Below are 27,862 nucleotides of genomic sequence, written 5' to 3'. Positions count from 1 at the left end.
GAGTATACAGGTCTTGTCAGTTTCAATACTGGGGGTGAAGTAGAGGTGCGTTCTCTTCGTTAACGATGTTGTGGAACAAATAACACAGAGCCACTCAAATGTATCTCTTCTACTATACGCGGACGACCTTGTTTTAATCTCGAACACAACAACTGGTTTACAGAGAGATAGATTGCACAAGTACTGCGAAAAGTGAGCTCTGCGAGTAAATATCAAAAAGAACTAATGGAAGAATGGACATGTATATGGTACGAATGAGCAATGGAAATACGGGATAAATGTGGACAGGATGAAACAATACGACTAATTAGTCATGGTAATGACAATGGAGGGCAGGTGGGCAAGGCACGCACAAAGAAATAAAAGGAAAGCAACGTATGCGTAGGACAAAACGAGGAAAATAAAATACAAATTAACAAATATACTAATTAGAACTCTGGAGGGAGTATACGAGGTCACATTTAAGGCACCACTATTATACCACACTGGGTCTGGCACTTTAAACTCCATAAATGTAGAGGCCTTCCCGATGGCGCAGTGGTAGAGTTGTCGCCTTGTAATCAAGGGGTCCCGGGTTCGATACCCGGTGGAGGCACATAGTTGTTCGGATCCCATTTTAAACTGTAGGTCCAGTCCAGATTAGCCTTACTGTGCATAAAGTGGACTTAAATCACCAAATCAATCAATCCATAAATGTAGATTCAAACAAGTGCTGTACTCTGTCCAGGGAATCTCTGGAGCAAGAGAACTAAAGCAAGTATCTGTAGTGACTCGAGATGGCTCGACCAATGAACATGAGCTAGGGAACGGGATTGCGTGGAGGGGGGAAGTAACTAGCAGCTACCGGACGTTTGAAGCGGTGTGTACTGCATCGCTCCCCCACTCCCTCTATCTACGGTTATGCGCGGCCTTGCACCCGAGTTTCCCGTGATAGAGTACAGGTATAGAAATGGGCATGGCAACGTGTGGGGCTTAGGGAAATGGGAAAATTCAGAGAAGTAAGTGGAAGGTAAAATGAAGAGCTTTAACTATTGGGCTAAACTGAATGACTATGGAGGGAGCAAACTTAAGAACTTTGTGTCCAATTACAGATAAGTGGAGGGCAATGAGAGGCAATGTGTAGCAAAGGTAATGAAGGAATTGTATGGTGTAGGACTTCGGTAGATTCGGGAAGAGGGAGAATAGGAGAAATGATATGCAGACGATAGGGGCCATGCGTGGCAAACTGGAAGGAAGATTTTGGGTGGGATGCGTCCAAAAAATTTCTTTAACATCAGCAATAACAGTGGACATGGACAGAGAACGAGGAAGAACTAATTATATGGATTTAAGTGGGGCAAAAAGATAGATCACGACTGGCCTGATTCAGACTGGGGGAAGAGGGGATGTATACAAGTTGAAAGCAAACGGAAGGACGAAAACTCAATGTCCGTTATGTGGCGAAGAGGCGAAATTTCACATTCTCCTCCAGTGCAAAGAAACAGGGAAGGCAAGACGAAACATTCATTAGGGACATACATGAATTTAATATAGAGAAGATAATGGAAAACGTTATTAGCGGGTAGAGATCGATGTGGGAGATACGCAAATAACGAATCTGGAAACTTTCCTACATTATGCCTGGACAAAGAGAGGAAAGACGCTAAGAGGGGAGAATGAAAATGAGTGATATGGAGGCTATTAAATTTTGTCATTAGTGAAAATAGTGAACGACAGTAGTTGCAAACTCGCAATTAAGCGAAGAGGGGAAGATTACAAAGAGCAGAAGAGAATATTGAAAAAACACACTTTTTTCTTTTACGTTATGTACAGCTGTAAGGGTTCATACTTGAAAAATATTATATCCCCCACAGCTCTTGTCATTGTCTTTCTCTGATGACGATAAGCGACACTCTTGGCCAGTGAGGCAGGTTGCCAGATAAGGACATAGCATCTGGAGCGATTGTTTTCTGTTCTCTTCAAGCTATTGACTCTGTATATCGGTTAGGAAGTACTTTAAAAAAGTAGGAAAGGAAAATTTCATGAAAACTACATGGAATTTGTCGAAGAAGGCGCACTCAAGTTCGAGGGTAAATAAAAAACTGAATTAAACAGCATGAATAATTCGAAATAAGCAAGGGTTCATTAAAAGTGAGAGAAACACTGCTACAAAAGAAGAAAGTACATTAAGGAGCTCTCACGCACTGGCATAATAGAGTGAACGAGAGAAAGAGAGAGATCAGATAGAGATGAAGTGATATTAAAAAGAGTATAAACCAACGTAAAGAGATAGAATGAGATGCAGCGAAAGGCAAGAAACTGTACAAATGAAATGAATTCACAATAAGAAAGCGAAAAGTAAAATGGAAATTGGTAAAAAATACAGAAGTACATAAAGGATAAATTACGAAATACACACACACAGAGAGAGAGAGAGAGAGAGAGAGAGAGAGAGAGAGAGAGAGAGAGAGAGAGAGAGAGAGAGAGAGAGAGGGGGAGAGAGGGGAGAGGGGGGAGAGAGGGGAGCGAGGACAGATACAAATTAAATTCAATAAAGGAATGTTGTGAAAAAATGGACGAAAGCAATGAAAAGGGAAAAAAACAAGAACTGCGAGGAAGCAGCAGAAAGAACGAAAAAATCTCAAACTGAAGCGGTTAAGATAAAAAAAACCATTTGTATAAAGAATGAAAGTGACACACATAAAAATGCTCAATTTTTCTCTCACACACACAACAACGCTTTCATTATGAACACCACCAAAATCTGCCAGAGGACCTAACAAGTGCTGCTGTTCATTTCTGGCCAAATACGTCATGATCCGCGTGTGGCCCATACATTAGGTGGATTACACATCGCCCGTACCAAACTAATTTCACACATGCAAGTGGGGGAGGGGGATGACGATATGATGAACTTCTAATGAGATATGTAAATCCCGAAACCCTATATGATCCCTCAGTTATGCCCGTATACACACGCGCATCCTATATGCATGCACGAACACATACGCGCTAGTTTGCAATCTTGCAAAGGAGGCGCACAAAAATCAATGTTGCAAACCCACGTATAATAAAATTCTCTAGAATCCACACCTCCGATAACAGAAATTATATTATCAGATGCAGAACCCAGTATCAGAGTGTAATTTAACCGATAACAAAAAATCCAAATACTACTCCAGGACTCCCCAAGGCTCCAAACTTCATGGCAAATTTTGTAGTAGTTCTACTTTCTTTTGAGAATATTATTTGCAAAAGCAGTTTTCACTAACTGCCAAAGCAAATTACTCAATTTTTCCGTATTCTTAAAGTATTTTCTAAATGAATTTACAGACAATTCTGGAGCATTTTTACTCACTTCAACTCTGAATATTTTTTTGGAGTAGAAATATTAAAGAAATTTTCTTCATCTGCAACAAACACTATATTGTTATATTTTCTATTCGCAAATGAACATCTTTCGTAGCAAAGTGATTAATAATGTCCGAAAAATCCATATTCGGTGCAACTGTAACAGCCATATTTAATATGCTCAAGCTTTCCAGACTTTTTGCACATCTATATATTTTTTAAATCTTGACTTATCCAGGACGATTTTTTTTGGTCGTGAGTCTAGTATTTCCTTCAATTATTTGATTTGTTGTTTTTAGTCCACTTTATGCACACAAAGGCTAATCGGGACTGGACATACAGTTTAAAGTGGGATCCGAATCACTGTGCCATGTGGTGTCGTCCTAATTGCGAACACGTGCTGCCTGAAGAGGAATATACTCGAAGGACTATGTCCTAATCGCAAACACATTTTTCTGCCTTGGCACCTACAACTTTCTCTCACACTTCTAGAGTCTATTTAACGATTTTTTTCTTTTAAAGTGATTCAGTTCCAGACTTGAGACTGTCGGTGTTTTGTTGGATCATAGAAAATGGGACATGATTAAAGTAGTCGCCAAAGTATATATAATTTAATAATAAAAGTGTGGCCTATTTTTTATAGGAATACGTCCTGCACACTTCTTAACTGAAACAAGCTTCGTCATTTAATAATACAATTATTAACTTTAATAAATTTCAAAACATATGACACTGTTCCTAAAAATTTAGGAATACCACCAATCTCCTTATACTTGTTAGTGCTCCTCGCCGAAAAACCAAAACACGATTATTTTTTTTCCTTTCGTTTTACATCTTCCAGGCTCATTCCCATCCTAAGAATCATGCCATTAGACTTTTCTGCCTCATCCTTTAAGCACTCTCGGATGTGGACTACCTAGCTCCATGTTGATTTTGCGGCTCCATTCCTTTTGTCCGGTGCTTCCTGTTGAAGCAGTTTCACATCAGTTAAGGCACCAAAGGATTTTCCAGTCATTAACACACGAACGAAAGTCAGATTACGCCGACATACTGAAAGGGTGACATGCCCTTCGAGGGATTTACAAAGCAGAAGACCATCATGAGTCAATCAGGTTGCTATTGTTGTTTGTCAAACCAGCTGTGTCTCTGCGTCACTGCCTGTTTTTGAAAACAGATTTTTCAGTTTCATCTGTTCGCAATTAGGAACATGAAATTATTTCTCACCTTTGTGTTCGCAATTTGGACGATTTAGGAATTGTCCGCAATTAGGACTGTTCATAATTAGAACACAACCGTGCCATGTGCCTCCATCTGATATCGAACAGGGACCCCTAGATTACACGGCGATGACTTTACCACTACGCCATCTGGAAAGCCCCCCTCTATTTCCTTGACTTTTCTAGTTTTCCAGATCAGTGAGCACCCTGAAAAATATTTTACTTCAAAAAGCCAGATTATTGACAGACCCCAAAGAGTTCAATCTAAATTCTTCCACAATTCTTATCCTGTGGTTCATGATTTAATCTGGCTTGTGTACTTTGTGTATTAAAGCATATTGTCAAGCGTTTGCAGGCATTGATTAATTTGGCTTACGTCGCCTTTCTACTACTTTTGGCAAATCGCTAAGATGAGGACGAGTGATGATATGATGAAATTGATAAAGAGACAGTCACAAAGAACAACCACGCCCAGTCCAGGATTCGAATCCGGGAGCCCTGGCGCTGTGCTAACCACTTCGCCGCGGAGGCCGACCAGAGCGCAATTTATAGTCGCTATCGAAGATTCCAGGTTCAAGTCCCAGCCTTGTCATAGGCATTTTCCATTGAATGTTCCTTCATCAATTACATCTAGTCATGGGCCACACTCATCATCGTCACGATTAGTACAAAAAATATTCCAGAAAAGCAACGTAAAATGAACTACATGTTCTTATGGATCAGATTCAAGATGGGCGATTATTTATCCACATATTTACTTTGTAGCATTCAAGCTATACATTATTCAATGTAACCAAGGACATAATAGTAGTTAGAAAGGTTTCTTTGCAACTGTTTAGAATGTGGAAGTCTCTGTGTGCTCTTAAATAAAAATCACACTGAGCAGGAAGGCTGCCAACGGGTGAGCTCCAGCCTTACATAAGGAATTTTCAGAGTAGAGCAAGAATTACACACGCAGAAGGAAGTGAAGGAGAGAATTTGGTAGAAAGAGAGATAAGGAGAGGAAGGAAAAGAAAGAAGGAATAAAATCAGAAAAGTAAGAAACAAAAAAAGAAGGATCGAAAGAGAAGCAGTAAAGAAAGACCGAAGTAAAGAAGAAATATAGTAAGGAGATGGGGGAGAGAGTGAGAGTGAGAAAAGCTATACACGTAGAAAAAAAGAGAGAACAATTTTAGTTTTCAAGTCCACTTTATGCACATATAGGTTAATCAGGACTAGGTCTACTGCTTAAAGTGGGATCCGAACCACTATGTGCCTCCACCGGGTATCGAACCCGGGAGCCCTTGCTTACGAGGCGACGACGTTATCACTACGCCATCGGAGAGAGACTAAAAAGAAGGAAAGAAAAGCAAACAAAGTAATAAGGAAGGATTGAAAGGAAGAGAAACCGCGTAAAGATAACCTAAGGCAAGAACAAGATGAAGAAAGAAGTAAGGAAGAGAGGAATAAAGGGCGAAAAAGAGAGAGAGAGAGAGAAACAAATAGAAATTGAAAGAGAAGGTAAGAAAAGGGTTATAGAGGAACGGTGAAGGAAAGCAAGAGAGAAAGAGTGACCACAGAAGCAGATCAGATCTGAAATTATTTCATCTACCCTAGAACGAAATTCTCCGGCGACCAACGATTAATTTACAGAGCCAATACAGTTCCTTAGATTCAAGGAAATCACGGCCGGCCTACGTTCTGACAATAACCGTGAATATTGAAGGCAACGGGCAGAAAAAGCGACGTAATATTACACACACCAACGTGATTTTTTTTCTTTTTTGCAAAAGCCATTCGTTGAACCTTATCGAACACAACCTCTTCCGAGAACTGCCTTCCGTCTGTAATTAATAATAAATGGATTCGTAATTATGATTTCGCGTGACAGCAGAGGGACTTGAATTTCATCGCCAGTTTTTTTTTCCTTTTATGTTCTGCGTCGCGAAATTAAAATGCCACTTGAATATTTGACGAAGCAGTGTTATCAACTAAGGAATAGTTTACCAACATTTTTTTTTCACAATACGTAGTAATATCGGTGTACGTATCATAGATATTTCTTTATTCGATGCATATCTTTAAAAATACTATAATATACTAGCATTAACATAAGTTCGTAGTACTTAATAGTACCACGCTAACTTTAGTTCAAAAAGGACCCGAACAGATGACAATTAAAATATTCAATAACCTACCAAATAATATAAGAGCAGAAAATATGACAAGGTTCAAAAACAATTTGAACTATTAAATCAGGAATATTTTAGTGTTAGTGAATACTAAAATTGTAAGTTGTAGAAATCTTGTAATTATATTTTTCTTGTCTGAACTGTACTGAACCCTTCAAATAAAATTTTAAAAATTCAAATTCAAGTATATAGTACCTTCCATTACATGTAATCTATAATCATAAGAGCTGAAGTCATTTTAATAAAGCAAAATCCTTGAAATTATATGATATTTAATAGGAAAAGTAGAACTCTATATTCGAGATGCCTACGTGAGCGATATATTTCGACTACATTGTAGTTTCGTTAATAAATGGCGCCACTTTCGTTCTTTTAAGACTGGCTATAGAAGATCTTTCTATATATAACTTTCGGTTCACAGGCTTCTAAAATTTACTTTATGCACAAAGACAACTCTAAACTGAATCTATAATTTTGTGTGTTCGATCATGGAGATTCAGTTTACAAAGAGAAATCGAAAAGTTTCCCTAACAGTTAATATACACTTAATGTTCAATGTCTTGGAGGGAAAAGCTTTCGGTTAACAACACTGAGGAGAAAGTTTCGATGCATACATGCTGCTACACGGGGCTGAGAGAGAATTTTCCAGTTATAAAATAAAGGAAAAGCCATCTGGTGGGATTTGCCAGAACTAAACCGTCAGGTTTAACTGCCAACATGGACGCGACCGGTCCATCGAACAGACGCTGCGAAACTCAATTTCCACAAATAAAATTAACTAATGACCAGCCGGGCCGGAAGATACGAGAAGAGGGAAGGTATTTTCACTGTTAATTTGTGACGGGAACAATGGGATATGGCGGAGCGGGAACGTGAAACGGATCTCCTGTATTTTTAAATTTCACTCGGGGCACTTAAATGGAATCCGACAACGTGCTCTCCTTCACCCCCTCTCCGAAGAAATTACCGGGAATTAATTTTTCCGGCCGTTCCAGGCGATCTAAAAAAAAAAATCCCACATTTTCACTCGTACACAGCCACTTTCCATTTTCTGTCGATTTCAATATTTGCATTTATCATGAAGCGCGGCCGGGCGTTGCCGTGTGGAAGAAACCTATGTGTCTAATACAATTGGCTTAGTGCTTGGCAATTGCAAATTTATTCCCAGTTCCATTTCTACACCATTTTTCTCTGCTGCAGCCAACTGAATACTCTAATATTAACATAACAAATGGCTTAGCGGTCATTCGTCTATCTTCGACCTGTTTCCCCTTTGATTTAAAGCGCCAGATATGGCTTTTCTCAATCTTGGACTAGTTTTAGGAACGGTTCCTTGACAACGTGTTTTCTTCTAAAAATCTACGTTTACATTCTAAATTCTAATAAAGATAAATTTGTTAAGAATCTGCGTCTATATTGCATTGGCTATTTTCTAGATATTTAAAATAGAAAATAGGCTCATCACAGTAAGGCGAAGATATTACAAATACCTAGATAAAAAAGGATGTAATTCTTAGCATCTAAAGAGCCCTAATTTTGCTGTGTGATATGCTAACAGGTAGACCATGAAGGTCATAGATGTACAGTCACGGACACGTTTGTGTTGAAAGTCAATAGAATCGTTACAACCCAGAAGTTTCCGTGACTGTACAAATTACCATCAAATCAGAGCTGGTCCTAGGATCAGATATATTTAATTGACTTGAATATAAAACATTATTATTATTATAAAGTTAATTTTCATCACATCAATCCCGATTTATGTCTTATTTAAATGAAACCTATTTCTATAATTTCCATTAGGTGATGAATAAATTTATATTTTAGTGTGACATAAAATTAATATGTTCTAAGGTTTATTAATACTGACGTAATAAAAATACGTCTTTGTAGTAGTGCTTCTTTGTTGCTTGTTTGAGTTTGAATTGTTTTTGCTTTAAATCCACTTAATGCACAGATAGGCTAATCGGGATTGGACCTACAGTTTAAAGTGGAATCAGAACCACTATGAAATGTGCCTCCACCGGGTATCGAACTCTGAAACCCTTGATAACGCGACTACGCTACCAGTTAGGCAGTTTGTTTCGTGTTGTTTACAAACAATAAAATTAAATAATCTGAGTGTTTGTCAAAATTAACAGAATTACTAAATAAAGAGATATGCTGCACTGTAAACCAACTACTGTTGAAGCAGTCGTTTCCCATCTTAGCATACCGATTGGTCTTGTCCTAAGGCCATATCAAGTAAATCGTACGATTAACGCATCTACAATTTAGACCCCCAAGTAAAACGAGTTGTAGACTACTAAAAAACACATGCGATATTCAATTGCCTCCTTCCATTCACAGTTCTGAAAAAAAAACTGTAACAAAAATGATCTAACTTAAAAATGTATCGCCACCATGCCTTGACGCCAGTTCCTACACTCACTTCGTGCTTCAAATAACATCTACGAACTACATAAGACATAATTCGACATGCTCGCATGCCTTTGAACTTATTGATGTATGTATCATGCTTCACTCAAAAAGACCAATAATGAGTTTTGAGACTGATTAAGTACAATTACAACCAATTTTCCCCTTAAGATTTAAGGCCTCAGCTATAATGGTGTAAGGGGTTTTCCATTGTACGTTCTCACTGTTTAATAACGCTAGATAGTTATGGTAAGAAATACTTTGAAGGTTCAATTATAGATTTTCAAATATGCACGTTTATCATAAACAGTCAAGAGAATTTTAGTTTGATACCAGCATGCAATGAATTACGAATTCAAAACTGCATAGCTATTTACTGAGAAACTATTACAGATAAGGCTCGATAGGACTTTGAGATTGTGTTAACAATAAATTCTTCAAATGTATATCTCGTTCTAAATTCTAAAACAAATCTCTTTAGATTTCCTCGTATAGCTTACAAAAGAATATTCTCATATTTCACTCACTGTTATCTAGGTATTAATAATAGTTTCGAGCCAATTTTCTATTACAAATATCCTAGACGAAAGCTAAATAGCAATACAGCTGAAAATTCTCATAGATGCTTCATAAGGAATAATTCTAAAGAGATCTAATTGCTTAGAATTTAGAATATTAACGTGGTTCTATGAAACGAGATATACTTTCGAATATGTCATTGCTAAAACAAGGTCCAGGGGAACATTACGAGACCACTGACATCGTAAAAATAAGCAACAGACACATTTATTAAGACAAACTAATTAATGTATGTTTTGGACTTCACCTACCTTGCAAAGGACATACTGAAAGATAACAAACATTAAAAACGTTTGCAACAGAAATAACCAGTCATTAAAGAAGTAAGTTTGTAAATCATATAGTTCAAAGAGACGAGAAAACAGTGCTTGTTACTAAACATTTATCCTATATTTATATCTGCATTTAGTTAATGGGTATTATTAAGCAAAATCATATCCTCAAGTACAGAGAAAGTTAACTGCAGGGAATTATGATGAAGTGATATTCTTCTTTTCTAAGCATCTCTGAACAGAGAACGTTTTCTTAGTTGAAACTGATATACAAAAACGTACTTAGAGAGGATATTGTAGCAGTATAGGGAATACAAAGTGTGAACAATGGTAAAGTTCATATAAACAGAGTAAGTTACACTACAATGGAAGAACTAGGCAATGCACACCGCACTTACACATACGAGAAGTTTGGAGAGTTAGACTGGTAAAAGAAGATGCTAGTGATGAAAAAAAAGGTAAGTATATTTGGATATGTCTGAGCATTAGAGGTAAACGGAGTCAGTCTAACCATCGATTACTGACAACATTCCAAATTATCAAAATTTTCTCGTCTTTTTGAAAAACCCATTATTAGACCATGATTTAAAAGGCATTCTTTGGTATCTTTATATTCTCTGTTAACTGCTTGCTGAAAAGCTACTTGGTTCAAACTGGTCAGAAACAAAAAAATGTTGATTTCGTAAATTGTTTGACGATTTAGTCACCCTGCGTCGTGCTTGGTTAACCACAAGATAGTATTTGATATTATAAGTAGGTAGCTTGAAATCTAAAAATCTCGGTTTTAACATTACGAGTTAAACGTCTTCATGTTGAACCTCATTTAACTTAAATAGTCTTGGATGTAACACAACAGAACATGCCACCAATAAAACATTTTGCAATGCAATGCCTTTTAATTCATAGTCTTGCAACAAATTCATATTCACTCAGATGAGACTTATAATATTTAACATTTTGATAATTTATGAGATAGAGAAAAAGGTATAAGCTTACTACCTCTACAAGATCATGAGTAGGTGTTCTTTCAAAAATAAACTATGAAGAATTCTTTCAAATAATTCTATGGATTAGTCTTGCAGAATGGTGATATCATGAGCTACATATGGGGAATTCAAACAATAGGTGTTCTGTTACCAATGCAGGTTAACAGTCTTGCTATTCTAGTGACAAGTCAGATCAGATAGAAGAGAAGGTAAAAAACAAAGTATTTTACGAATAAACTAGCACAACTAAAAAAATGTGCGTCTACTTTATTGTATAGAATTATGGGAAGTTCTGCACCAGCCCTTCTTGCGTGAACTTTGTTCTCGCACGGTGTACGTCTGTTTGGATACGTTGTATCTCCACTACGGAACTGGAAGGATTTATGGATAGGAAGACAATAATTTTACTTCAAGATAAAAGCCCTTATGAACACTGCCAGCTAAGGTTTCTAACACACTTCATATAGTCCAAAACATATAAGGTTGTGCGCTGATTTAAGCATTTAGAATTAGCGTTTTCAAATAAATTGTAGCCCTCTTCGAGTGACGTGCACTTTCTAATTACAAAATGAAGCACCCTTCTACCAGAGGCAACAACAAGCTATTGTAAAACTAACTAAACTTAAATCTCTGGTATTTCTAAACCCTAAGATTTAGGTCGCGTCTTCCACATGTCTATTCTGAACAGAATCAATCCACTCTTGACCAAGAACAAACTATTCACTATCATTAAATTATAACTAAGGAGAGCTAGAATATGTACGCGGTAATACGCTAAATAGTATTAATATCTCAGGTCTTGCGTTCTTCATTTAATCGTCGAAAGCTGGCCTCGTTCATAGACAGCGGAAATTATCATTTTCATGATGTTTTTATTAATAAACTTCTATTATTTAAAGTGATGATGAAAACACAAGTATGTGAGGGAAGAGAAAATTGTTACAAGAACAACTTAAAATGGTGATTGGGTACTCAATCACCATTGCGGTAATGATTCAGATTTAAACAGTTGGTTTCACTGCGGTGAGGTCAATCACTGCACAAACGCCGAGGTTATTTACGAAAGGTGGGAAATCGGAACATGACTTAAGATTAGGATCACAGAAATGTGAGCATACACTTGGGGTTGAACCCGTAAACCTTTCACTGGAGGCTCTCTGAGGATCGTGTGCGTGAGACTGTCCCGTGTATCCGAAGCGATGGATGATCACGGTCAGATTGGCTACTATTCATTATATTTTTTTTATTTCTTTTGCATGTAAGGTTATTCAACGTTTGAATGTCGCAGCGATAACTTTTCACCATGTTACATTGTACAGTCGAAGGCAAATATAATTGTAACAAATTGTCCACCACCATGCTCATTCGCTCAGTTTTCCCACAATATTGTATTCCAGAATTAAACAAAGGTAGTAATAAGCTGAAGACTTTAACCTCATTAAAGAAAAGAAAACTTATTGAAATTCCTACAACTAACGCCCTAATCTAGAAAACAATTTTACATCCTCTTAAGCCGCGGTAGCTCAGTCGTTATGGCGTCTGACTACCCGGTTTCGATCCCCGGCGGGGGAGAATCGGGATTTTTTGAACCTGTTCAACCGGCCCCGGCGCCCACCCAGCGTCGTATAAAGTGGATACCTGGAGGAAACTATGAGGGGTAAAGGCGGCCAGGGGCGTGATGCTGATCACATCACCCCCAGCTCGGCCGAGATCAAGAAAGTGTGGGGCCCTGGCCCCACACTCCCTATACGCCTTCATGGCGTGGTGCAAAGCACAGGGGAGCACTTTACTATACTTTACATCCTCTTGAGCTTAACCATTATCTGTCTGGTATTCCAAGAAAATATAGGAATTTTAGGATATGTTTTAAAGATCCCATAAGAACTCTAATTTTCTCACGTTTGTACATAGGAGTGGTCAGAGTGGAAATTCCTCGCTGCTGATGGTTGTGGTGGTCATGAATTGTGTATACTTCAGCATGGAGACAATGAAGTACGTGAGGGATGCTTTACGTGAGTTTTCTTACTTGGGGGATTGTATTCCCCAAGTAATACTGCACATTGCACAGGACTGAATGTCACTACTGCTCAAGAAGGCATTATTGTTGTCGCTACTGTCGCAGGTACACTGTTACCTGCTACTTAGAACCAGTTTCTGCGATATTGTTCTTGTTTATAGTGTGGTATTTGAAAATTTTCCAGCATAGGGATATATAAAGAATCAAGTACATTAGCAGCCCCATGAAGTGCCCGTGGCATGAATTCCCTCTTCATTCCGTGTCAGAACAGGAAGATTTCTCTGCCGCAAAAACAGGCAACGAAGACGATTTTCAGCACGACAATCCAACACCACACAACAGTGAAACCAACCGTGGAAATCTCTGAATCGTGGCCATCGCAGGCATCTTGTATATTCATTATGCAGTCTCCCCTGAATAAGTGCCACTCTCGCGTGCTGTGGAGAAAGGCTAGTGCAGACACACCCCAGCGCAAGAAGACGATGCAGTGCCAGGTACTTACGTCCAGTGAGATGGTGCATTAAAGTTGGGTGTGTTGTGGGAGCCGTGGTTGATGCTTGCTTAGGCTTGCTAACCTTCGTGTTGCTTTTCGCAAATTCCAGGCGAATTGTTTGGGGCATGTCTGGATCAAATCTTACGCCCTGCTGAAAAAAAATTTGACGGTGGAAAAAAAAGGGGAAAAAAGAAAAATGTGCCCCTTAATACCTCGTGAGACAAAGAAACAGCAACTGTGCACAAAAAACAAAGACAATTTGAGTACAACTGAGCTCGGGGACGTTAATGAACTCATTTGTCCAAATTGTCTTTACATTTAAAAATAAGTGATATACGAGGGTTGATCAAGAAGTTTGAACCTTGACAAAGTCAATCGTGGTGTGGTGATCGCTTGCGGTGATAAGTGCCCGTCTGTTTATATCGTCCAAGTGCTTCAAAGACTGTACTTACGTGCAGAGATTTCGTGCTTCAAACGTGACCAAAATTAGTGTAATTTATTTCACGTCTAAAAAAATCCTGGATATTTGACGCCGTGCGGAATTTCTTGAGAACAGACAAGTCAAACTAGGAATCAATGAGATAAATATTTGGAATTTTGTAATATCATAACAAACAGATTTATAAAAATATATCTTTCTACACGAGTAACTAATTTTTTTAAAAGATTGTTAACATTCGATTCGTATATTTGCAAAGGTCCTTCAGCACGAATTGCACATCTTTCAGACGGGCTAACTATTGTACTGTATGTCAAGGTAGAAACATTTTTGATTTCTCCTCGTTTTCTTGACTCACTGTCAAGTGTTGTTCATTGTCTGATATGTTCTCAGTCTTCGTCAAATTATTACATTAATTCTCTTGTTTTTTGGTTCGAAACGTTGCATTCTTAGCACTTCATTCTTCAAAAACGACAATTTGCTCTTTATGCTTTATTAAAAAAATCTACTGGATCTGTTCTTTGTTCAAAAGTCCCTTCTCTCGCCTTGCCTTATCCAAAACACCATCTTTCCCACCCTGCCTTATCCAAAACACCAACTTTCCCACCCTGCCTTATCCAAAACAACAGCTTTCCCACCCTGCCTTATGCAAAACACCAGATTTCCCACCCTGCCTTATGCAAAACACCAGCTCTCCCACCCTGCCTTACCCAAAACACCAACTTTCCCACCCTGCCTTATCCAAAACACCATCTTTCCCACCCTGCCTTATCCAAAACACCAACTTTCCCACCCTGCCTTATCCAAAACAACAGCTTTCCCACCCTGCCTTATGCAAAACACCAGATTTCCCACCCTGCCTTATGCAAAACACCAGCTCTCCCACCCTGCCTTATCCAAACCACCAGCTCTCCCACCCTGCCTTACCCAAAACACCAGCTCTCCCACCCTGCCTTACCCAAACCACCAGCTCTCCCACCCTGCCTTACCCAAAACACCAGCCCTCCCACCCTGCCTTACCCAAAGCACCAGCTTTCCCACCCTGCCTTATCCAAAACACCAGCTTTCCCACCCTGCCTTACCCAAAACACCAACTTTCCCACCCTGCCTTACCCAAAACACCAGCTCTCCCACCCTGCCTTACCCAAAACACCAACTTTCCCACCCTGCCTTATCCAAAACACCAGCTCTCCCACCCTGCCTTACCCAAAACACCAGCTCTCCCACCCTGCCTTACCCAAACCACCAGCTCTCCCACCCTGCCTTACCCAAACCACCAGCTCTCCCACCCTGCCTTATCCAAAGCACCAGCTTTCCCACCCTGCCTTATCCAAAACACCAGCTTTCCCACCCTGCCTTACCCAAAACACCAACTTTCCCACCCTGCCTTACCCAAAACACCAGCTCTCCCACCCTGCCTTACCCAAAACACCAGCTCTCCCACCCTGCCTTACCCAAAACACCAGCTCTCCCACCCTGCCTTACCCAAAACACCATCTTTCCCACCCTGCCTTATCCAAAACACCAACTTTCCCACCCTGCCTTATGCAAAACACCAGATTTCCCACCCTGCCTTATCCAAACCACCAGCTCTCCCACCCTGCCTTACCCAAAGCACCAGCTCTCCCACCCTGCCTTACCCAAACCACCAGCTCTCCCACCCTGCCTTACCCAAAACACCAGCTCTCCCACCCTGCCTTACCCAAACCACCAGCTCTCCCACCCTGCCTTACCCAAAGCACCAGCTCTCCCACCCTGCCTTACCCAAAGCACCAGCTCTCCCACCCTGCCTTATCCAAAGCACCAGCTCTCCCACCCTGCCTTACCCAAAACACCAGCTCTCCCACCCTGCCTTACCCAAAGCACCAGCTCTCCCACCCTGCCTTACCCAAAACACCAGCTCTCCCACCCTGCCTTACCCAAAGCACCAGCTCTCCCACCCTGCCTTACCCAAAACACCAGCTCTCCCACCCTGCCTTACCCAAAGCACCAGCTCTCCCACCCTGCCTTACCCAAAACACCAGCTCTCCCACCCTGCCTTATCCAAAACACCAGCTTTCCCACCCTGCCTTATCCAAAACACCAGCTTTCCCACCCTGCCTTATCCAAAACACCAGCTTTCCAACCCTGCCTTATCCAAAACACCAGCTTTCCCACCCTGCCTTATCCAAAACACCAGCTTTCCCACCCTGCCTTATCCAAAACACCAGCTTTCCCACCCTGCCTTATCCAAAACAACAGCTTTCCCACCCTGCCTTATCCAAAACAACAGCTTTCCCACCCTGCCTTATCCAAAACAACAACTTTCCCACCCTGCCTTATCCAAAACAACAACTTTCCCACCCTGCCTTATCCAAAACACCAGCTCTCCCACCCTGCCTTATCCAAAACACCAGCTTTCCCAACCTGCCTTCTCCAAAACAACAACTTTCCCACCCTGCCTTCTCCAAAACAACAACTTTCCCACCCCGCCTTCTCCAAAACAACAGCTTTCCCACCCTGCCTTCTCCAAAACAACAGCTTTCCCACCCTGCCTTCTCCAAAACAACAGCTTTCCCACCCTGCCTTCTCCAAAACAACAGCTTTCTCATCCTGCCTTATCTAAAACAATAGCTTTCCCACCCTGCCTTATCCAAAACTCTAGCTCTTCCATACAGCGTTATTCAAAATGCAAACTTCTGCACCATATCATCAAAATATCAATTTTGCTTTCTGCCTTGAATGAAACATTTTCTACACGTGCATAAGTTGTCTTTATACTGTGTATTTAAGGAGGTAAAATTATATAATTATACCTCAAATTTGTGCCATTGAGGATATTGATAAGAGTGGACAATTTCTTGGTGTGGATTGCAGTTGCTGGTAGGGTCATCAATTGTTCTTTCTCCACGAGATAGGGATATGCAGATCCGAGACGTACAATGGTGAATGCACAACACGCGAGAAGACCACTATTTGAGGTAAAGTGCTTACGTCTGAGATGGTATGGTTTTTAACACGGAAAAATAGCCAGCAGGCAAATTCATGAGGCATAGCCCTGAAACATGTCAGACAATGAACAACGTGCAAGTACACAAACTTTTCATAGAGAACAAAGAACGACACTTTTCACTTGACACAAAAAATATTACACCAGTTTTTTTAATGGTTAATTAATTAATATTTACTTTTCACATTCATAAAAACACTGATGCAATAAGGGTTGCTTGGGAAGTAGAATCCTTTCATTATATTCAGAACTAGGTCGCATGTCACTATGTCATGAAAACCCTTGGAGGGGCGGCATCGTGGAGGTTGTGTGATATCCACCACGCTTCGACCGTCTTTGCTGGCTCGCATCCCCCAAGAGAGGCTTGAGGAGTCAAAGAAACCACTTCCTCCATCAGGCCACTCAACCCAGAAATCGAACCCGGTTACCTCACGTGAGAGTCTGACCCCATATCGATTGCTGCGAATCGAAACTTTTGCTTCACAGAATGATGTTCTCGTTCCATGAACTACATTCCTACAGCATAACGATATCAGGCCATACACCGTGTGAGCAGTTGGAATGATGTCACTGGAAATCATTCAGTGTCTTTCTCAATAGATTTTAACTCATTCCTGCGAATCAACAAATCGACACAGAAAAAATCAGAAACACCCCAAAACAAAGACGATCAAGTGCAAATGATAACTTTGTTTCGATGACCTCACATCCACTATGTACAAATCAATTACTTTGACCTAAATGAGGATTTCGACAGGAATCATTGTTTTAAGAGACGTCTACTTTCCAAACAACCCTTACGTTTTTAGATAGTAACTTTCCACAATTTTTTTAAAAAAATTATACAATGAATTCGAACACCAAATACTAACAAGTGTTATTGTACAGTCACGGACACTTCTGAGTTGTTATGCTTCCATTGACTTCCAATGGAATCGTTACATCCAATAGTGTCCATGACTGTACCTTCATGTCTAATTCTAGTAGGGGAAACCCGAGATGCCACTAAGTTTTTACTTTGATTGTATATTTAGAAAACTTCATTCTTAAGGAATTCGGGTATAAGGTGTAGACATGTTTTGAAAATCACGGTTTGATATTCAAAAATACGTTGTTGCTAATTTCGATGGTTAACTCGTGATGAATTTACTACGGCGAAAGACATAACAGTCGACACTAGCGTACACAGGATTTTTATTCGGAGGAGACTGGAATGTTAAATGTGAATATTCATAGCTGCGTTCTAAGGATATATAATATCTATACTATACAATATTTCGTAGTTACAATTTCTAACCTTCATTCTAAAAGTTGTTGTTCAAAGGCAGAAATGGTAAGCAGGGCCATTTAAAGGTGGGGTTTCCTTTATCCCTTAGGTTTTTCCCTAGTTATCTACTGCCTTCATTTGAAAATTTTGATTGTGACAAAATTTCAAGAGGGGCTGTAACCTCCCCCTTGAGTACGCTAGTGACGTCGATATCACCTAAGCTACACTTAGTTGAGTGTAAATTCCAGAGAAATTGGATGATCTTTCGCCCGTACCAATGCAATACACTCAATAGTTACATTTCTAGGTAGTAAAAAACTATGTAACACCATTTGGTTACAACTGGTTCTCTGAACACTCGCGAACACACCTTCTGTAAACCACATGGAGAACATTGCATTGCCTATTATTCGTCCATAATAAGGACGAAGCTAATATAAACAAATGAACATGACTTGTGAGAAACCCAATAAATCCGATGGTAGCTATTTTGCAGGAATCTTACGCGGAGAGATATGCATATGCGTTTGATAAAGCCACGCTTCTTTTATACCTAAGACACTGGCGAGTTTATGAGACTTTATGAATTACATACCAAATTACAATATAACTACTGACGAGATAAATTAAGAACTGACCAAAGTCACAAGTCACATGATTTTTTTTATATTTACTTCGATCTTTTAGTAGACGGAGAATAGATTCGAGAGATAAATTGAAGAAACAATTCCATGATCTGACAGTGGAATCTCGGGTACCCATTGTAGGTAGGAAAATTTGCATTAGGGGAATGGAGTTGTAAAAGAAGGACTGCTAGAGTCTTACACTTACAAATCCTTTATACCAAATTATTTTTTCTCAACAATCTTAAGATCTCTCAAATGAATACTTGGTAAAGCTGTTGCTGTTTGAAGTTAATAGTTTTAATTTTGATTTAGTGAAAATTCACTCCCAAGGTTTGAGAACTTGTAGATAACGTCTTACCGAATAGTAAGATAATATCTTATGAAAACTTCTTAAAAATTTAGTGTTCGACTACACAAATGGCTCCTCTACAGGCAAACAAGGCTGAGAGAGGGTTGAAAGTTGGGAGTTCTGATCTAATATATGAAGAACAAAAGCTACAGAACTATTATTTACTGCTGGAGAGACTTGGCCGTGGTGTACTTAATCCTCAGTCAACTTAAGGGCCCTAGAAGAAAAGTGAATCTCAATGGTGGTTGCAAGAGAGGCACACTCGTGAGCCAGTCGCCAGGGAGGAAGATCTTGCTTCTCCAGAACTTCACTCAAAGCATCTCAGCGCCGCAGCATCACAAAGGGTCCTTGACAAGTTGGATAAAGCATGTCAGCAGTTGCAGCGAGACGCTGCCTGCCTCTCGCAGCATCAAGAGAAAAGTTGAAGATGAACGAAGTTGGGTCCACCTCTGATTGAATTATATTTTCAAGTTACCTTCTTTTGTATTCAACTTCAGATTATAAAAGTTATTATGTAAGTAGGAGTGTAGGAATCTGTTAGATTTCAGGTGAAGAAATATATGTTCTGTGTCGATTCATTCTCTGAAGTGCTTTAATTCAGATTTTCCCTAGCAATCTTGATTGATTGCAATGATTATTAGAAATGAAAGTAGGTATACTCAGTAGGTAATCATGTTTGATTAGTTAAAGGTTGGTAGTGCTAGTGTTTCACATCTCCAGGAAGCTAAACACAACTTGAAATTGCGGTATGTGCATAATGAACACTCAACAAATTGATAAAAATGAGTAATATATTCCTGAAAAGTTTAGCGAAGGAAAACTTAGAATGAAAAGAATTAAGTAATTGTTATATTTTTTTCCAAAGGCTGTCAGTGACAATTGTGTTTGCTTTGCAGGTCAGTTTGTTTGTAGGATAACATGGAGTACTAAGATCCCAGGTTCTAAACTAGTTCGCGCCATAATGAATTCTTTCTAACCACGTGTGTCAGTTTTGCTTGTGATAGCAACAGCTGCTCTGAAGAAGAAACAACAACGGGTTTCGAACCCATTCAACGTATTCTTCTGTCCACTACACCACTGGAATGTAAATACGTGTTAAAATTAGTTGAATGGGGCTGTCAAAAGCGACGATGACAGAGAGAGTCGCCATAGCGACCAACGAGATCTGTTTGAGACGAGCGAGTACAGGAGAAGAGAGACTACACAACTCTCACGATGCTAAGATACCCACCTGCAGATCTTGCTTCGCAGCCTCTGCTCCGGCGCGTGTGCTGAAGGTCACGAAACCAACAGGCTGAAAGAGAAAGAGGAAAAGTGTTAGTCCAGAGTAAGCACTATAAAGGAAATGACATAAAATCCTTTATTCCCAATGAAATAACTTCATAGAGTGAGCTTTAAATCTCAAATATTATCAGCACCAACGTATATTGTCAATAGAAGGTGGAATGAATAAACATAATATTTGCAAATTACCTGATTTTGCTGTAGTGTCAATTTCAAAAAATCATGTCTGTTAACGTAATCTTAATAATAATTTTACATGCTTTAACAACACATTTGACTACATTTGTACTACTTTAGACATGTTTCAGATTGCAAATAGTGTACATTTGAGTGGTTAGTGTATGTATTATCTTTATGCATGTATGCTGCTACACAAACAACAAAGCTAATTTAGCTTCCTTGGGTTTTTCTTTTTTTCTTCTTACTGCCGGTTTGAAAGGACAACACACGTTATGCACCAAGTGTTTTTCTAAGGTTTCACACCATAAATCGGGCTTCCGCAAACTATTCGAGATGGAGAGCACCACTTTCTATTGAGACGCAAAGGTGATAATCCCGAGGTTTTTAAAAAGCTAATCAAACTAACAGAAACTAATCACGAACAGAAACATGAAAAGTGATCATTGACTTCTCATAAAAAAGTATACAATAACAAGTTTTTTTAAAAATACTTGCAAACAAAATTAATTGTTGAAATAATTATTGAAGCTTCTTGGCGCCGAATGATGAAGTTCTTTCAGGATATCAATCATGTGATTTCAGGATAGGCTTCCGAGAGCTAACGTCACTCATCTTCACTTCAATCCCTTAAGATGAGTGTGACGTCGTCTGTCGGAAGCATATCCGGAAATCACCTGATTGATATCCCGAAAAAAATCTACAAAATTGTTACTCGAAAATAGTAATATCAAAATTGAAAAAAAAGGAGTAATTTTTTTCGGAAAACTTTAGCGATGGAATGCAAGGAATAAAGTAACTAATTGTTATATTTGTATTTCCAAAGACTGGCAGTTTCAGTTATGAATTATGGCTTAATTGTGGAAGACTTCTTCAAGAATCTAACGGGCAAACATTTTACATTTTCTTGTGTCATGAAGTTAAGCGCTCGCGAGTAATACCGAATGGTGCATCCTACGCCACACTAAATTTGGGTATCAGCAGTAGGTAAGTGTGTTATTTTCGTAACATCCCTGACTCTTGCGCATTTGCAGCTTGGGAGCGAGTCATATCTCCTGAAGCATCCAATTGACAAACGAGCCGCTGACATCATCTCAACACATGACCTATTGCTGTACACTGTTGGTAGGCTCGCTAGCTGGATATGTTCCGAAAATAATCTGACTCTACAAACAAGTCTTATTCCCGACCATCAAAATGCCCCCCCCCCATCACCACCACCAAGAGACTGATTTATTACGAAAACTTTAAAAGAAATTCAGAACACGTAGCGACTGCTTACACGAAATTTGGAGCTACGGTAATTTGTTCTTATCCTTTGCAATACCGAAATAAATCACACCAGAACTTTTAATTTGACAATCGTCAACTCTTCTTCAACCCCTACGGATAGTGTTACATGGCACAACAGCATGTTCATCGCACTTATGACTTCATGCATCAGCTGTTAAGTTATCTGGCTTAGTTCTTATTTTACTTACATTGCGCACCTTTCTGCCACTGTTGGCTATATGCGGCGATGAGAATGAATGGTGATTACATGAACTTAATAAAGACACTCGCACAGAAACACCCACGTACGGTCCAATATTAGAAACGGGAAGCTTTGAATTACACATTCAGACATACTTAGGTAATTTTTAATGCACATTTGTTATCTTAGGTAAATATTGTGATGTTTTTAGAACACATACGAGGTTTCTACTGATTTCGGTAAAATAAATTCCCTGTCTTTTCAGGGTTCCCAGCAAACTTAAAAATAAATTTCCAAAACAATTCCGTAGTATTCTAATATGCTAACAGCCAAGTTTTAAAGTTTAAACTCTGTTTGCTATTCAAGAGATTGAGATTTAATCAACATTTACAAAAGAAAAGAAAAAATAAGCTACGTACATAAACATTTTTATAAAAGGCACCTCCCATCAAGAAGCTAGTTCAAGGAAAAAGTGGAAAATCTATTTTTTATTTCCCAATCCTGACGAATACAAAAGGCACTTGATTGTCACCTAGCTTTCAAGGTTTTCACTATATTATCAAAATGTCCCCACTTTTCCACAATGTTTTCATTCATAGACTGATTTAGGGGATTTTCCCAGATTTTTGTATGTATTATCAACATCTCCTGACTTTTTCCACGACTTGTTTCATTTATAGACTGATTTTCGGGGCTTTTCAAGTCTTCCAGGCCAGAAGAAAACCTTCAACAGCTCAAGCATTGCAACCAGGCGAGTCACCAACGATCGGAGCAGAGCCTCGTTCTCAGTCTTTGCATCCCTCGCGCAGGAGAAGACGGAAGAAGAGGCCGGTGGCTGTTGACTGAATAAACATGCCACGCTCCGACTTCCTCCGAACGAGAGCCTGCCCCGAGGAATTTCCAATGCATGGAATTACGATAATAATTTGCATCAGATGGTTTCTTTTCTGATGCCGCGGGCGCCTCACTTTTCCTTTTGTCTGCAGACAACCAGTTTTCGAAGGATATTTTTTTTATTCCCGAAACAAGGCTGCCGAGGAAGTCTGCTAATATCCGCAGGATAAACAGGGAGATATTGAAAAGGTCAAAGGGGATTAATGCAGGGTGAAGACTGCGTTCACAAGTAGAAGAAGCTATTTAGTAAAGAGGTGCTGGTTGCGTGTAACGAAGCAGAAGGCTCGAACTGATGAACTTACTCTTGAACGCAGTGGAAGATGTGGATAAGTAAAAGCAATCAATATCGACTTCTACTAGTTGCCCATGTAAAGAAACGATTTGGTTCTCAAATAAAGAATGGCTGTAGTAGGATCTAGGCCATACGTTAATTGTTGATATTTTGTAATGAGATTTTTTCTGGTTAATTTATCATTTGGGATACAAAACTTTCCTTGGTCACATCCTTCACAGTGGAGCCAACTTCCAATAAACTGACGGGGAGGGGATTGAAATTAAATCTATTTTTATTTTCACACCCTGGCGAATACAAAAAGCACTTTATTTTCCATTATTTGTTTTTTATTCATAGGCTGATTTCTCGGACGTTTCCAGTTTCTTTTATGTACACGTATTATCCACATTCCTAACTTTATCATCACTTTTTCATTCACAGACTAATTTCCAGACTTTGTCAGGTTTTGGGATATTGAAAGAAATTTAATGAAAACCGTACTGTGAATAGAACCTAGGTGTTCCAGTCGGTAGGGCGTCTGACTGCCCGCATAAAGTGGCTCTGGGGCTCACCCAGCCTCGAATCAATGGTTACCTGGGGGGTAAAGGAGGACGAAGTGTGTGTTACAGTTTTTTTTAACTATTATAGCTATTCCGGGTGGAATTATCGCCAGGTAGTCATAGTAGTGATTCGGTTTCAATTCCCGGCAAGTATCTCAATGAGGATGACCTGACATCGTAAAAGCCATTGATGGACTGAGATGACACAAAAAGATCAACTCTGGGTTACGATGACAGGGGAAAAATGACCGTGCACGCTTAGAAAAGCAGCAGGTGGGATTTACCATGCTCCCTCGACAATATCTGATCTCTCCTTCGGCTAACGTGTCGCCTCATGAATGACGTAACAACTCGTCGTGCGGATGACGGTTGCAGTCTTCCTCTCACGTTAATTAACATTTACAATTGACAAACTCCGCCTCACCGAGCAACCCCCCCCCCCACAACGAAACTTTCGGTCTATGTTTTTTCCCTCCCGGCGGGGAGAATAGATTTCCCCGTTTGGAGATTGCAAGCGGCCGCTGTTAGAGCCGGAAGGCGAGGATGCCGGACCAACCCCCTCACCCCTTCTCCCTCCAACCGAACAACCGCCACCTCCGTCCTCGCAGACGGAACCATTTGCATGTTATTACCTCAATCTCGTTTTGCAGAAACAGTTGCGGGCCGGAGCAGCTGCTCGGGAAGTTCCATGCTCGCGGGGGGGGGGGGGGCAGAGGAAAGGGGGGTAACCTCCCGTGAAGCGGCGTCACATTCGGAAATCTGACCATGCGTCGCCGGGTTCGGATCCAGTTATGCGTTAACGAATTACGTATGCATTATAACGCATGTTATTGACGTAGCTATGCGGTTGCTATCTGCACGCTTGTCAGAGCATATTGAACTTGAGGTCTCTCTTTCCCCCCAGCTCCCTCACAGCATATCCATTTTTTTAAAGTTGATTTTCAATGACAAAATCCTATTACGGATTTTACAAGTGATGTAATCATTTTCTTCCTAGCGGACGAAAAATTCGGAAAATTGAAACATTTTATCTCTGACCGACAAAAGGGGTTAGTTAAGTTTTCGTGAACAGCGATAATGCCTAAGCGACCCCACACTGAATGACGGGAACAGCTCGGAGTTACATCAAACACAGTACTCGTATATTTACTAAGGAATCTACAATTTCCAGGCATATAAGCGGGAGAATTTTATAACTATATGACTACATTTTATTTGCTTGATTAATTGAAATATATGCTTCAATGGACAAAGACATCATGTGAATGAAGGTTTGTTCCCCTACCGGTGATTACAAGGTAAAATCCTCAACCAGGCTGAGACTGTATTTTCTGAACCGGTACAGTACAAGCACGTACCACGACGAATAACTAATTCTGCTGCTGGATGACTGAAAATATCTCTGGTAAAATCTTATGTGATGATAAACACACAAATACGAGCATATACAGTTAAAGATTGAACACTTGTAACATTACTGTTACAACGTTGTCAGTGGATTCTTAGTTGGGAAATTCGGAAACTACCTTACACGTATGCAACCCAACCAGAAATACCGTGGAACGGGTTTCATAACACGCAGGATAGGGGTAAAACAAGCAGAGTTCGTGAGGTTTAGATCTGCACTCAGGGCGCCAAAACAGCTTATGTCTTCACAGGGGCTTGTCCTCGAAAATCAACAATGTTAGGGAATCAAACATCACAGCTTGACCCCACTTTTCATCTCTGGGTGCTAAATTCTTCCGCTCGCACTTTCAACATTCTACCGTAGACGACGCAAGAGTTTCCAAGTGACGTCACATTCAATGAAGGGAACACCAGAGAGGTACAGTAAACACATATATAGGGTATCTTTCATTTTGACATCGTTATTTAGCATCGCCTTTTCTGCAACGTTTGCCGATGCGACGATGAGGACGAAGAATGAATTTGATGAAGTGACACCCATAAAGAACGCCCATGTCCAGGTCGGGATTTGAACCCGGGACCCTTGGCGTCGTAGCGCGCTGTGATAACCCCTCCTTCATGGAGGTTGGCTATAGGGTAGCTATAATTTCCAGGCTTGTAATACGGGAGATGTTTGTAAGAACACCAATATATTACTTTCTGATTTGTATTCCTGCTATTGTCACTTTTCTATCTCTTGGGTTAACTTCCGACGATGAGGATGAATGATGAAATACGAGTAGATGATGAAGCAATGCCTTAACTAGGGTTCGATGGGACCGTGCTTTCGTAGCACGTTACACTGACCAATCCGACTAATATCTACCTTAAACAGAAGCTGATCATCTTGAAACCATATATACCCACACATTAATTTAGGAACAATGTATGTCAAGAAATAACAATTACGCAGAAAGCAAAATCAATAACATCAAATCTGTACAGAATAGTGTTTTAAGTATAATCCTCACCATTTGAACCACCGTGAGTAATGCAACACTCTTAGTGATGCATTTCCAAGCTACACCCCAAAGGCAAGTTGGCTAGAGAGGAATGACTTATTTAGAATGCGGCTCACTTTATATTAGTGTCATGAACTGAATGTGCGAGTGTACATGGAGAGCCTACCACCAACGAAAAGCGTAAGCAAGAGGGTTAGCGATAGGTGAAGGGTCGAGATGACGTCCGCGGCTCGTTTATGGATTGGATGTTTCGGGAGTTGTGAATCTCTTCCAAGCTGCAAATGAATAACAGACAGAGTTGCTACGGAAATAAACTCACTCTACTATGCTAAATTCTATATTTCAAGGGGGAAGACAACTGATAGCGATAATCGGGTCGAACATCGCAAGGAAGCCCTTCCATTTCGCACAATACTCCAGTCCATTTTTCAGCACATGAACACTGGCGAACCTTCAACAGCCAAAACTTATACCTCACACAACAGAGAGTACTACTTATTACAGAGAATTCAAACATTAAGACGTTCTGCTACAGTTTTCTAAAATATTTAACACTTCCAATTATCATCTCCGTAGAATACTTACCGAAGCTGTTTTTCCATTCTTGCTTGTGACTTTGAGAAGCGAGCCCTCGTAACCCTGGAAAAGACAAGAAAATATTATTATTGGAGAACTCAAGGTACAGCAAAAGAGGGGAAACTGTAAAAAAGACGTGGCAAATATTTGAATTCTAAATCTAGGAAAGTAGTAATTATGGTAACACATGTGACAATACCGAATTTGACCACTACATATAATCCTTAAGCAAAATATTTACAGCTATTTCGTAATTATGCTAATTATTTTTATTAGTTCATTAATATCATTAATGCGCATAATCATGCATCTCATTATTTTTTCAGATTTAAATTAGTTACCTCATTACTAAGGTGGCAGTAATAAGACAAATATGCACTTAAGTATGCATTAAATTCGTAAAAATATTTTAAAAATAGTATAGAGGAAGTTGATTTACGAACAACCCACTTGACACATTTATAATTTAAACAAAACTATTGTGAGTTAGTGCAATATATAGTATCCCCAGTAATAATAGATAGCGTATAATTCTGTACTTAAGTGTGAGAAAATATCTCCATATTGTATTAAATTAGAATATGCTCAAACTACAAGCTGTAATATGAAACTGTTCTAAGGTCTCACACAAAATTCTATGTTTACTGGAAAGAGTGATTGTCATTATGAAACTTATTGAGTAATGTTTACCCAGATAGTCTTCATGTTAATGCGATATGGTTTGTTTTTGAATGATGACACAAAGAACACGAAAAGGATGCGAACCAAGCTTGTATTGAACGACAGTTTAGAATTGCTACCAATATATTCAATTATATGCAGAAAATTCTCAAATACGCACTCACATACCCATAAAATTTCACCAGGGTAGTCTAAATCAAGTGAAATGCATTAATCTGCTAAAAGTATTTCAATTTTTGGCAAGGGGAACATACATGCACAAACATGCGTATGTGCACAAATTCGATCTCCACCAGTCCCACAGACTTGGAAGAGAGAGAGATTTAAGTTGAAAGAAACTGGATCTGGTAGATTAATTGGAAACCAAATTTCATCTGTCTG

General features: G+C 39.6%; 1 protein-coding gene across 6 annotated transcripts in view; it reads right to left on the bottom strand.

Moving 5' to 3' along the window:
- cpo (RNA-binding protein) overlaps positions 1-27,862 on the bottom strand; it is a 532,560-nt gene that overhangs the window by 64,967 nt on the left and 439,731 nt on the right. For 4 of the 6 annotated variants that reach the window (XR_014443930.1, XM_083143323.1, XM_083143352.1 and 1 more), the window contains exons 3-6: positions 26,810-26,863; positions 20,385-20,447; positions 13,493-13,634; positions 9,967-9,981 (exon numbers count right to left, since the gene is read on the bottom strand). Coding sequence is in view for 5 of the 6 variants with exons in the window: in XM_083143323.1 (XP_082999449.1) it covers positions 9,967-9,981; positions 13,493-13,634; positions 20,385-20,447; positions 26,810-26,863 (274 nt within the window). In the remaining variant the exon portion in view is untranslated. The remainder of the gene's footprint in view (positions 1-9,966; positions 9,982-13,492; positions 13,635-20,384; positions 20,448-26,809; positions 26,864-27,862) is intronic. The other 2 variants (XM_083143327.1, XM_083143332.1) reach the window with 2 other exon arrangements.

Source organism: Lepisma saccharinum, chromosome 1 (genome assembly GCF_977018435.1).
Source record: "Lepisma saccharinum chromosome 1, izLepSacc3.1, whole genome shotgun sequence".
Classification (NCBI taxonomy): Eukaryota; Metazoa; Arthropoda; class Insecta; order Zygentoma; family Lepismatidae; genus Lepisma; species Lepisma saccharinum.
This window is presented reverse-complemented; position numbering and strand designations above follow the sequence as displayed.